Source organism: Lissotriton vulgaris, chromosome 6 (genome assembly GCF_964263255.1).
Source record: "Lissotriton vulgaris chromosome 6, aLisVul1.2, whole genome shotgun sequence".
Lineage (NCBI taxonomy): Eukaryota > Metazoa > Chordata > Amphibia > Caudata > Salamandridae > Lissotriton > Lissotriton vulgaris.
Genome location: NC_141694.1, coordinates 1,865,278,684 through 1,865,291,203, shown reverse-complemented (window position 1 = coordinate 1,865,291,203; position 12,520 = coordinate 1,865,278,684). Strand labels below are relative to the sequence as shown.

Genomic DNA, 12,520 nt, shown 5'->3' with positions numbered 1-12,520 from the left:
AACATGGCATCAAGATTTACCTCCTCTAGTAACAGATGAATTTCAGTTTTGTGTTTAGGGAGAGATCAGCTGTTAAGCCTCGTTTCCAAGCCCAAATCTGAGTGTATGAGCTACTAGCATCCAGTTAAAGCTCAGCAGGTACTTTTATCTCAAAGTTGCAGTGCTTGCATGCCTAATCTCCCGCCAACCCACTATCGAAATTCCAGCCCCTCTCACATTGTGGTTCATTGGGAGTACTGAATCCACATAGCTGGTCACTGGTATAGAGGATCCATGGGTGCTGGATTTATGCAGGGCTCCTGGCCCCTGGTCCCATTAGGCACGGACGGGTACAGATGGCTTGCCTTTGGCGCGAATTCAGCGAGTCAACTGCACACCCATTGCACGCATCCGCGCACGCCTGCTGCCTAGCCGTCATTTTAAAGCATCAGGGGTTTGGAGACTAGAATGCTAACATCTGACACTGAGGACCCTCTATAGTAGAGAGGGGTAACTCTACATCTCTACCGCACCCGCTCTCACTACCGGTGAGTAATTCACTTAAACTAGTGGAACATTCAATTTTAAAAACAGTTATAATCCTGGCATGTATTTTAATTTTGTGCTCGGAATCCGCTGCGCTTTCAGCACAATCAATAAGCTAGTACTAATTTCACACCAATTAAAATGTGGAAAATCATGGTAAACCATAATTTCCAGATGGTTTTTCCATGTTGAATCCAAGTCGAGGCAGCAATCACTAATGAAATTTGTTAAATCTTGGAATTACCATACTCACCTGACCTACTCTAAATACTTGCCTTAAAGTCAATTCCAAACACTAACTTGGCTTCTCTGTTTTTTTCTGCAAAATCACTTAGAAACAGAAATAATCTAGCATCAAAATGTGTGCTCATCCATTTAAACCTGTTCTAGATCCTGCAACCTCAGTGTATCTTTAAAGGAGGCTACCTGTGACTATCAAGACATATGTTATACATGCACGTGTATCTTCTGCTCCTGTAGAAGAGCCTTCAAGTAATCCAGGCACACTATGTAATATTGATACACTTTTCCAGTATATATGATCGATTAGCTCTTGGATGCCATGGTTGAATTTCAAGTATAGGGAGTAAAAAATAGAGCTTTGCTTACTATAAACACACAGCACTGAGGACCTCCTGCAAGAATAGAATGCTTACATTCAGGCTCTTAACCTTTCCCTAAAATTGTAAAACCAGCCAAAGCACTTGGTTTTATGCTAGAGTAGCATGTAAAATATCACATCAGGGAGATACCTAGAAGAGCCAATTTCAAATGAAGATACTCCAGAACAGTTCGTCCTTCTGTAACGATGAGACTAGCACACTGCAGGAAACAAAGATGTAAGCCTCCTAGCCACACGTGGGCAGCTAAAAACCCATCACTAGTGGCACCACCGTCCCAGTCCAAACAGCATCATTCTCCAGTGAAACAGAAATGGGTCATTGTTATGCTGGTCCCACCTTCTAAGAAAGAAGCATATCACAGCGGAAGAATAGCACACCTTCCTTCATAAAAAAGATTTGAAAATTGCAGTCCACTCTCTGGTGATATCCATCAATAAATATTGGAATGCCTTCTAATTGGACTCCCAATTTGCCACTTTCAAAGCGATCCTTCATTCTGCAAGGAGACAGATAAAAAAAACACACCCTCCCTTAAACATCTAAAATGGCTAATCCTCAATACTTGATCTACCTTTATGACTGCCCATCTCTGTGGAGATTCTGCCACAAGTGCGGAGACTCAGCACTCGTAACCCTACTACACGTAAGTCTCTTTGTGAATCAGGCCCATAGTTTACTAGACATGAATACATGCAGCTATAACCCTCTGAAAGATATCTCCTTCTCCTTTCATCCTATCTTGTTTTGCAATTGACTGTTTATGACAAATCACCTGAAATGCAAATTCTAAATGTTTTATTTACTGTTCTAACTTGCATGCCTCCGTTCCTCTCTGATGTTATTGATATTAAATGTCAAGAATAAAGCTTACTAACTTAAGGTCAATTTTCTGAATAGGATAGCATTCTTAACTTTGTTGTTTGCCCATAATTGTTTTCTCTGCCAAAATATAGATCCTGTACAGCAAAGTATTTGAAAAAATAAATGTTTGATGTAATGTAATGTAATGATGCATTTATAGAGCGCAAACTGGCGCTCCAAAAGGAGCATCCTGGCGCTAAGAAGAGCAGCTCAGAGAGTGTCAGGGAATGCGCTAGATGGCCGCTAGCACATATGAATCTGGCAGATTATATAACCAGGTTTTGAGTTTCTTTCTAAAGGCTGCTTCGGTATGCTCCATTCTAAGGTCATTTGGCATGGCGTTCCAGGCTTTGGGGGCAAGGACTCCAAGTGATTTGCCTCCTTTCGCTTTAAGATGAAATGTGGGAACATTGGCAAGTTTGAGTCCCGCTGATCTCAAAGCTCTGGTTGGATTATATGATGTTCATTTGTTTGGTTACTAGTTCATTTAGTTTTATGATGGGGGATTCTTGCAGACTGTCACATATCTACTTGATTGGATGATGTATGTAATTAACCTCCTTTTAGTGGCTGAAGAATTTAAAATCTCCAAGTTATGATAAATTGAAGCTGCAAAAGAGAAATGCAAAATGCAGATGAGACCCAATGAATCGAAACCAAGGGTATTGGTACCTATCTGAATCGGACAACTTGAATCTTCTCGTCAAAGCAGAAAAAAGGGGATTGAGGCTTTAAGGGCCGCACCGAGGGTCAAGTTCCTATTGTTACTATAGTATGGGTGCAAATGGTCTGGGATACAACCCCCTAGATCCCAACATAGAACAAATAGGAATTTGTTCTGTACATCAAACTTCACAAGTTGACCTCGCACACCAAAAACAGTATAATAAACACGATATTAGTGCTTGATAAACATTTGTTTTGTGACAAAGATGGAATCCAACAGTTCTCCCAAGAAAATTTCAAGTCAGTTTTCTTCGTTTTATTCTTTCTTTTATTATTCAAAAATCGCAGATAAAAATAGACAACACGTTTTGTCCGAAACTGGACTTCTTCAGGGCTTTACGCAGTGTATTTTTATGCTACACGTCCCATCCGTCTTAATAGTTGTCTGAGCAATGGGGTTTATAATTGTATAGTTGGCAGATCTAATAACATCCATTCGTTAAGATCCAGTGGGATAAGAGAAGAATAAAGTGTATGCCATATATTCGGCGTCGTCGTCTCGTGCGTATGCGGTCGTCTGGTCTGCCGGTAGACCAGACGACGTCTGGTGTGCGAGGTCAACTTGTGAAACTTGAATCTTCTCCCCTAGAGAGTTTGACTGAATGATCAGCGTATTTGTCCTTCAGCACCCTGATGGTAGAACATAACCCTACTAGTACCATCCTAATCTAAATATTAGTCCAGCACAAATGGTTCTTGCAGCTCTTCCTGATAGGCTGTTGGTTGGACAAAGACCAAATATATAAAATAGGAGTATTCAAAGAGTACCACATAGGCAAGAGGAAGATCTACCTTAAGAGGTGACTTATAGGCAAATTCAAAAGGACAAAAGTGGATGATCTAAGAGGACGAGTGACGATGGAGAATTGGAAATTTGAGCCATTTTGCTGGGGTGCACTATTTAACATTGTTACAGTTGCTCAATACCTTTGAGGTAGACCCCAGATATAACTTTACAAACAATGTATGCAGATTTAAATGCAATGTAATGAAAGGTATGTCTCTGTGTTGCAACTCTCTGTGGCAGATACACCACTTTAACACAATCCTAGGTTTACTGCTTTTAGTCAGCCTAGAACTGTGTTTAATTAAATGGGTGTGTGCCCAGGAATGCCCGAGCCCCACCCATGGACGGCCTACCACAGCGAAATGTGGCACAATACAGCTTTGAGTTACATTTCTTTACAAAGTCATGCAAGCCAGTACATATAGACTCTTGTGTGGATTGGTAAATACAATTTAAGGACATGGGTTGCCTTGTGAAGAATTATGTCACACTAGGACAGCACACCCCTTAGTATACTGGCCAAGTCCCTTGCATATCACAAAAACCATCTTTTCAAATGGTGGCTTTTTAACCCTTTACTGGATAACAGCCATCCACGGAAGAACCTATTTAACATGGTGGTGGATGATTCGGTGTATCTGGCTGCTCTATAACATCATTCACAAGATTGGCCTACCCATCCGCGGTCGGTCCAAGTAACAGCGGTGGGGCGGCGGGCCTTGTAAGGGGAGATTCCGAGGGACGATGCAGATAGAAAATTAATTATAGAATTTTCCCTCGGCATTGTGCCTCGGAATCCCCCCTTACACGGCCCCACCAATTTTACCTGCATGGACCGCGGCTGGGCCTACCATATATATATATATAGTGTACATTGTAGGTTGTAAATGGGTTTAATGCATCCCTGTGATAGTCATTGCTTTGAATTTACTGTCCCTAAGTTATGAAACAGATCCATGTCACAGCAGCTAAAAGCTATGCCTCATCTACTAACATTTCATTTTTTCTTCACTTAATCAGGAAATATATTAATTTCAACTGACTGTATCCAGTGGCAGCATCTAATGGCCTCTCCTTTTATAAAACGCACAAATACACATAACATACAAATGAAAGCCATTCCATCATGACTCTTAAGTGCTTTCTATATATAGTTGTGAATATGTTCATGTGGATCAGGGTATTTAGTTTCCTCTTAAAATCTGCAGACACTGGTGCATTTCCACTGCAAAAATCTAAAATCCATTTTAGAGAAGGTATTTGCACAAACAGCTCTACATAATAATGATGCACTTCAATCGTGCCCTACTCCTTGCATCATAGTTTCAACAGTTTCCATGCTGGCTCTACTCAGCAGTCACTTATAGCATCTAGATTACAGGATTTTATCTATTTACAGATAGCATGGGTGTTTAGAGTGATTACCTTGACATTAAGACTCGTTAGGTGTCCTGGGCATATTTGAAAATTGGTTTAAAAAATGTGAAATCTTGTTCCTGACATTGGACTTCAGCTCAGATCTGGAAATACATGCACTGTCTTTCTGATTCCTGTCCACTGCACACCTCTCAGCCCCTGTGAAGGGCTGGCAGACATGACTTTTCAGTGGGCAGTAACTGGCCATCCCAGAATTAGTCCATCATTAGAAACTTTAACATACCTAAGGGATCCATGCACTTTATCCCACACTGGGAGCAGCACTTCTGCTTGCCGTCGCAGTCACTGTCATCCTCACATCGTTGTGCAGGAAGCGGTAGCGGACAGTCCCTTGGTGCTGGTGGACATGATCCTGGTTTTCCTGAACCTGAGAACAAGTACATTAATTACTATTAAGACAGCAATTTTCTTCTCACAGATATTCAAAAAACATAGATGATAACTCTGAAGAGGATGATGAAACCTACCCAGAAGGATGAATAATACAAAATCTTGAAAAGATTCAAGTTTGGCAATTAGTGAATGCTAGCATTCTCCAGGTTAAATGATGAAGCAGGCATACTTAAGGCACAAATATTTCCTAAGATTAATCATTTGACGGTATTCCATTTCAATTCTTTCTCGGTATGGTTATACATGAGAAAAATGTCATCATATAAGGGTACAAACAGTGGAGGGGCTTTCATACACAAGATGTTTTTTTAGCACCTCCAATGTGAAATTTCAGTCTTGTCTAGGCAGACAATGAAGTAATCCTATCTGACGTTATCCAAAAATATAAATGTGTCTATAATGAAAGAGATATACCTATAGTTGTGGCCATATATTGCACTGTGGCATCAACATTGAATACAATTCACTAAAATGCAAGAGGTAGTGGATGTAAAATCAGAAACATTTTGGCACCCGCTGACATCAGAGGGTTGCGCCTGTGCTCCACACTTCAATAACTATCTTTTTTGCTGCTGAAGGGGTAGGGGAAGAACAGTGGATGGAAACCGTAGAAAGTAAACATATCTTTTATAGCTAGGGTGACCATCTCCATTTAGGTCATTAGGGACACTTTGCCCTCCGCAGGAATTTTGTGTGCTAGCCTAAACCATTCTAGGTTTTGTAGTCTAGTTTTTCTTCCAGTTAACCCTTTTAGACAAACACACTTGAACCCATGGATTTGAGGGGAAATGTTAAGGACTGCAGTCAGGGTCTGTAAAGTCCTAGAGTGAGGTGGTCACCTCTTTATAGCATTACTTGTGTTCTTTTCATACAACCAACTTTATGGAGAAGATCATGGGTAAAGGGAGAAGTGTCTGGGGTGCTGAAGAGCAAGCCAGAGATAGCAGTGAGTACCAACATGGATCTTACAGCAATATTTGTCAATAATTTCACTTCTTCAATGCCATAGTGTGACGGATGTTACCCCTTCCTTAATTACTACTTAAGAATAGAAAGTCTGCAAGTGAATTTCATTAAATAAAATGAGTTCTCTCTTATTTTGATAAAAAGTGGCATTGTAGACAGGCTTGATGGACAGCTTTTCCATAAGTCATATCACATTTACAAAGTTGCAGTTTCTCAAACTTTAGAATGTTGTTGGAAGATGTTGAATGGAATAAACCCAAAAACTCCAATTATCGATTTTTTATGCAGGATACATCGGGTAGGCAAATGTTATCAATGTATTTCTGTTATCTATGTGATGAGCTCTACTACAGAATGAATCTCTGAATAATTTGAGGTCCATTCATATCAATTTGTACAATGTTTAACTTCCTTTATTAAGGGCACTAACAATTATTTTTATAAAAGATGTACGATATTCCATGGGACTCTAACCATCTATTAGTACTCTATTATACAACATGATCAAGGAATTTGGCTTATTTACATCCTTTATAATGGAGGGGCTTCTGCTTATCATTATAAACCCTTTCTTCGAATGATGTTAATAAGTAATACTCACCATTGACATTGACTGATTCTTGTTATTGGATTCACACTTGCGGAGCGTCTGTCTTGTATTAGCAAAAAACTGTTTTTCTCCTGTTATCAACTTGTACTTATCATTTGCTTCAAGTACTCCATTAAGGAAAGGTTTGCAATAATGATATGTTTGTAAGAAATATGAAAAACAAACAATGAACTACTAATAAAAACAAAAAAATGTATTTGCCCATTTTAATTTTATAAATCCATAAAAAATCTATTCTACTATGGTTCTAGAATGGGGGCCAGTACAGCCTGCTCCCTGTGGTTCTTTGGACAATCCCTAAATGGTCTGTCAAATGTTTTAGGGTTAACCTGCTTGAGTTGTTTACTTCTGTTGGGTAGAGTAGAGTTTCTAAAGTGTTGTATGTGGTGTTGATTTAGTAGACCAATTCTTGTTTGCTCAGTTGAAATTTGGAACCTATGTGTGGTCTACCTGCTGCCTGAGATGCCATGACACTGCTTAAAAGGTAACTATCGCTCTTGCCCATGGAGCTCTGTTAAGCTTGTAAATCTTCATATCCCAATAAGAGAACAGATGCACCAGATTCCTGTTATTTACAAGTTGCCTCCTTTGCCTGGTAAGGGTCCGAGCCTGAAATGTTATGCACCTTGCAAAATAGTATACATTTTATATTGAGTATCAAAGTATGAGGGAATATAAACCTTCTTAGAGTTACTAGTTATTTGCTCCACAAAGCCCGCCATGTTGAAAAAGTATTTTCATGTTGTTAATTGTTATTGGGGGGTGTGGCCTGGAAAGATGGCCAGCTAGTCATGCTCCTCGAAGCTCCCACCAACAAACTAACAATCCTCTGTAAATGTTAGGCAAGCACGGCCGCAATCTACCCCCACATGTCGGGCTGTTTCCCCAAGTTAACTCCTGGCCTCTGTTAAGGCAATCCACGGCATCCGAGCCCCTGAGGGCCAGTGACCTATTGTGAGAGGCGGAGCCAGTGAGGTAAGATCTGTGCCTGGCGTTCCATTTGGAGTTAAAGAATGGAGCGAGGGAGGCACCAGAGTCTTGCAATCTCCCTGAGATACTGCAGGTGTGTTGCCCTCCCGACCGGAGTACCCCTGAGCCTAACGGGAGGCCAGATCCCAACCCTGCCAGGCCATTCCTGGTAGCGGACAATGTTGGCGGGCCCAGTGGGACTCAAATTATTCCACTGCTTTGGCTAGTTGCACAGCCAAATGAGCCTGTCAGGCTAGTACTCCTGGGACGACCACATTGCCCCGAAATAGGGGGGTAAATGTAAATGTAGTAGTATTTGTATAGCGCACTGAATCGACCCCAGAAGGGGTATCTCAGGCGCTTGTACGCATACAGCTGTGGAACCCTTCCTGGCTTTTCCCTGTGAAGAGCCCACTCCTGGGCATCCCCAAGGTGAAGTCAGACATCCTAGCAGTGTTGGGGCCATTGTGGAGATTAAGCAAGCTATTGCCCAGAGTTGCAGAGTGGGACCCATGATTAGAATAGGCACCGAGGTGAGAATTATCAGGTCCGCGGAAATTGAGCCCAAGACCCCCGAGGCCGGAATTGAACCCTGGTCCCAGGCCAGACCTCTGCATCAGGGTCTGCCGCTCTAACCATTGAGCCACACTTCTCCTGTGGGGTGAAGTTTAGATTCTCGGGGGCAGGTCAGCCGGCATAGTCCTTTGCCTGGGAGTGGCAGGTGGAGCCTGCCCTGAAGGTGGGACTCAGATGCTTAAGGGCCGTAAGGTCCTTGTGGACCTGTGCAGATCCCTTATGGTCCTTAGGCAGGGTGGTCAGTGGCTGTCAGCCCCGGATTGGGTAGAAAATGAATGCATCCTTCCCATAGCAACAAATGCATAAAGGGGAAACTGAGTAAACTGCATATACCCCACATTATTTAGAGTAGGCTCATAAGGTTTCCATTGCTGGTCTTGCACACTGACTTCGCTGTTCCAAAGTGGGAGGCCTGCATTTCACCAGGATTGGCGCAGTGAGTGCCTCCCTGGGGGTGCCTGAGGAGAGCCAGTGAAGGGGGCTGCAGGTTGAAGTATCATGGTCGGAACCAGCAACCAGAGCACCCTTCCTGCACTGTGCTGTGGGTGGGTAGTAGGACTTGAACTATTACATATTAGGAGGGCTGGCACTAGACGGCACCTGCCTTTGGGAGTTTAAGGTGTGCCTCTACCAGAAAGCGTGACTGGGCCTCAGACAGTGAGTATCAGAATGTTGACTACCTTTGAGGGGTTTAAATGGTGAAGGATAAGCCCGCAAAGACTGTGCAGGCCGAATAGATTGATAATTGTGTTCACCCACGGCCCCTGGAGAGTGCAGTGGGGAATCAGCCTCCTCCCAGTGGAAATAGGGTCTCCTCCAATGCTGATATCATGACCCAAATAAAGGCATACCAAGAGGCCATGCTGTTAAGGATTGACATAGTGGCACTTGAGGTGGGCCTGCTCCATGCTGATTTCCGTAAAATAGCAGAGAGGGTCTCTGAGGCTGAGGGGCATGTCACATGCTTTCAACAAGAAGTGCTAGCCTTAACAAAGGCAGCAGCTACACTGCAAACACTCTCAATATGCATGGAGTCTTGAAGATGCTGAAGGGCAGCCCTGAAGGGACAACCTGAACTTTGTAGGCTTCCCTAAATGGGTGGAGGGACAATCTGTGGGGTTGTTTATGAAGTAATTGATATCAACGGCTCTGAAACCAAGACGTCTCTCTACCTTCTTCACCGTAGAGGTTGCCTATTGCATGTTGACCCAGGTGCCTCAGCCAGGGGCACCACCGTGCGCCATTCTTGCCGGGCTGTTTAACTTCAGGAACAGAGGCAGGATCTTGAAACATGTTTAGGTCCACAGAGACCCCTAGTTTGAAGGCAAAAACACCATTATGTTCCCGGATTTCACCCGAAAGGTGCAGGACCTCTGAAGGGAATGTATGCCCATTAAGAGACTTCTACAGGAGCGAGATCTTTGATACAGTCTTATTTTTCCTGCGATTCTCAGGGTACAATATGAGGGTATGGTGTATTTATTTGTCACATCTTAGGAAGCCATGGACTGGCTGGATTGTTTGGGTGAGGTTCCATGTAAAACTAAAGGAAAAAACTGACTGTACACAATTGGGATCACAAATTGCCAGTCATAATTAATGAGTATATTATGTAGTAACTTACCAATACTTCGTTAGTTTGGGATGTATGACATGACAACGCAGGCTTTTACCCCGCGCTGCCATTACGACGCTGCTTTTACAACGCAAGTCGTTACAACGACTTGCGCTGTAGGCGCTGAATAGTGGAATAGTTTAATTTTCTATTCCAACTCCAGCCCACGTTACAGTAGGGAAGGTGTTGGAATAGAAAATTAAACTATTCCTTTTCCAACAGCACCCTCCAGCGCAAGTCGTTGTAACAACTTGAGTTGTAAAAGCAGCATCGTAATGGCAGCGCGGGGTAATGCCTGCGTTGTCATGGCTGCTCACCGTTAGTTTGTCTCTTATGTTAGTAATAACTTCTGTAAGTTCTTGTGAACAGTGCACTAGTGCATATCTTTCTTTCTTTAATACAAAGTTTGTATTTGGTGTTGCTTTTGTTGACTAATGCATGTTTGCTCAATTGGAACGTGGTACCTATGTGTGTTCCACCTGCTACTTGGAATGCCATGACATTGCTTTCCAGGTAGAGGATTGAGCAGGCTTTTTCCAGGTTCTCATCTCTGTGGGCCTTAGGATAAAATGCAGGAAAAAAACATATGAAAATGAACCCAGACTTCATTGCCTTTTTGTAGTCCACCCCACAAGAAGGAGCAGAGCTTGGCTGAGTTAGGAGCACCTCCCTATGCATGAAAAGTATGAAACTCCTATGGTTTGCAAAAACATGCACACAATCTGTACATCTGCTTCCAATGGTAAAAGTAACACATGCTTATGAATGTAAGTGCATCAGCCATTTGGATGTACAAGTTGGCCAACTATCACTAAACCAAACACAGGAAGCAAAACTTACCAGCTCTACCAATGCCTATGTTATTTTGAAACTCATCTAGTTATCATCTAAATATTTTACATTGAATCTTTAATAGGTTCTACCGTGCATTCCCACATTAGACTTTGGCATCGCCTTACCACTAGATGTGCACTCCATCCTGCAGTTTCCATGGCAACAGCACCGCTGAGTTCCTGGGCACTGATTGTCATGGCTGCATTCCGCGGGAGAAGGACGGGAATGGAGACAGATGGACCTGTTAAAGGCTGGGCAGATGCCAACTTTATCTGAAACAGAAGCAGGGAATTATTGAATAAGATTTCTGTCTGTCTGGGATTTTTCATTTAGAGATGATATTTTGTAAAAATGTTTTTTTGTTATTAAAACACAGAATTAACCTCTTTCTTTCTTTGCTAACTGCAGCGCACATACCACATTTAAACTTGAAGCTAGTGTTAGACTTGACACCCAGCTCTTCAAGCCATGGCGTTTGCTGAAAAGATTTTGTTATGTATATGTTTTGCTATTTCATATTCTTGTCCCAGTTTTCTCCTTTTCGTCAACACTAGAAGACTACGGTTAATCTTATCAGTATCCACAGTACTGATCTGAAAATCTAGAACATGGCCATTAAAAGGAACCATGTGATAATAGGGCCAAGATGTAAGTATGGTGTTTCAAAGGTTTAGTGCTTGCCTTAAACCTATAGTCTCCCTCTGTCTACTTGTCGCTCTGTGTTATATCTTCCCACCCCCACCCACGTCAATGTGTGTGTTTTTGCTTCACATCCTAATCACTGGAGCAGGAAGGTTCTTTGGTCCTGCATCCCGGCTCAGTACAGATCCAAAGGTTTGATCTGTGTCCAGCGAGAGGAGACACCTGAACAAGGGACTGCAGGCAGTGGCATGGCTACTGCAACACACCTATACCTAGGAGTTAGGTGCCTCCTCATTCCCGCATCAATTGGCATGCTCTTCCATTGACCCAAGTGCTCAGAAACAGATTCTGATTGGATGCGAGGATGTTGGGTGTCAACATGAACAGAAGTGAGCATCTGCTTGCCATTCCCAAGGTACCCAGAGTCACAGTGCGCCTCTGGTAGCTGCCTACAATGGACAGGTACAACAAAAAGACACTTTATAATTATCGGTTCCCTCCAAAAGCTTTGAAGCTGAGTTGCCACTTGGCATTTGGTATGGGTTCAAGTGCCACTGTTTATAAATGAAAGATGTGTTTGTGAGTCCGATCTTATTCAATTCAGAGTTCACATACCCACGTAGCTGTGGTAAAAGGTAGCACCTTCTCTGCCAGGCTTTCCTCTTGCTACCCCCGCACTGTCCTCGCATTATCTATTCTTTAGTTTCCACTGCTTGTCCTTCTCAGAAGGGACAGCTTCCAGTTGAGTGGAGGAGCATCGCCCCACAATGAAAAGCACCCGGCCAGAGCTGAAAAATAAAATATTATTAACGTTTATTTATTACCATTTTATTTTTCTGCAACCATCCCATCCTGGACTGAGTGACAGGACAGGGCGGGACCAGTGCTGCCGAGTGGCAGCAGGGAGCTATGCTCTAAAGTTTAAGATGCGCATGTCTCTTTGACTGGCCGGCTTG

At 42.7% G+C, this 12,520-nt stretch overlaps 1 protein-coding gene across 1 annotated transcript in view; it reads right to left on the bottom strand.

Moving 5' to 3' along the window:
- LOC147709687 (uncharacterized) overlaps positions 1 to 12,520 on the bottom strand; it is a 280,392-nt gene that overhangs the window by 58,479 nt on the left and 209,393 nt on the right. The window contains exons 17-18 of the mRNA XM_086926072.1: positions 11,048 to 11,194; positions 5,183 to 5,326 (exon numbers count right to left, since the gene is read on the bottom strand). Coding sequence (XP_086782198.1) covers positions 5,183 to 5,326; positions 11,048 to 11,194 — 291 coding nt within the window. The remainder of the gene's footprint in view (positions 1 to 5,182; positions 5,327 to 11,047; positions 11,195 to 12,520) is intronic.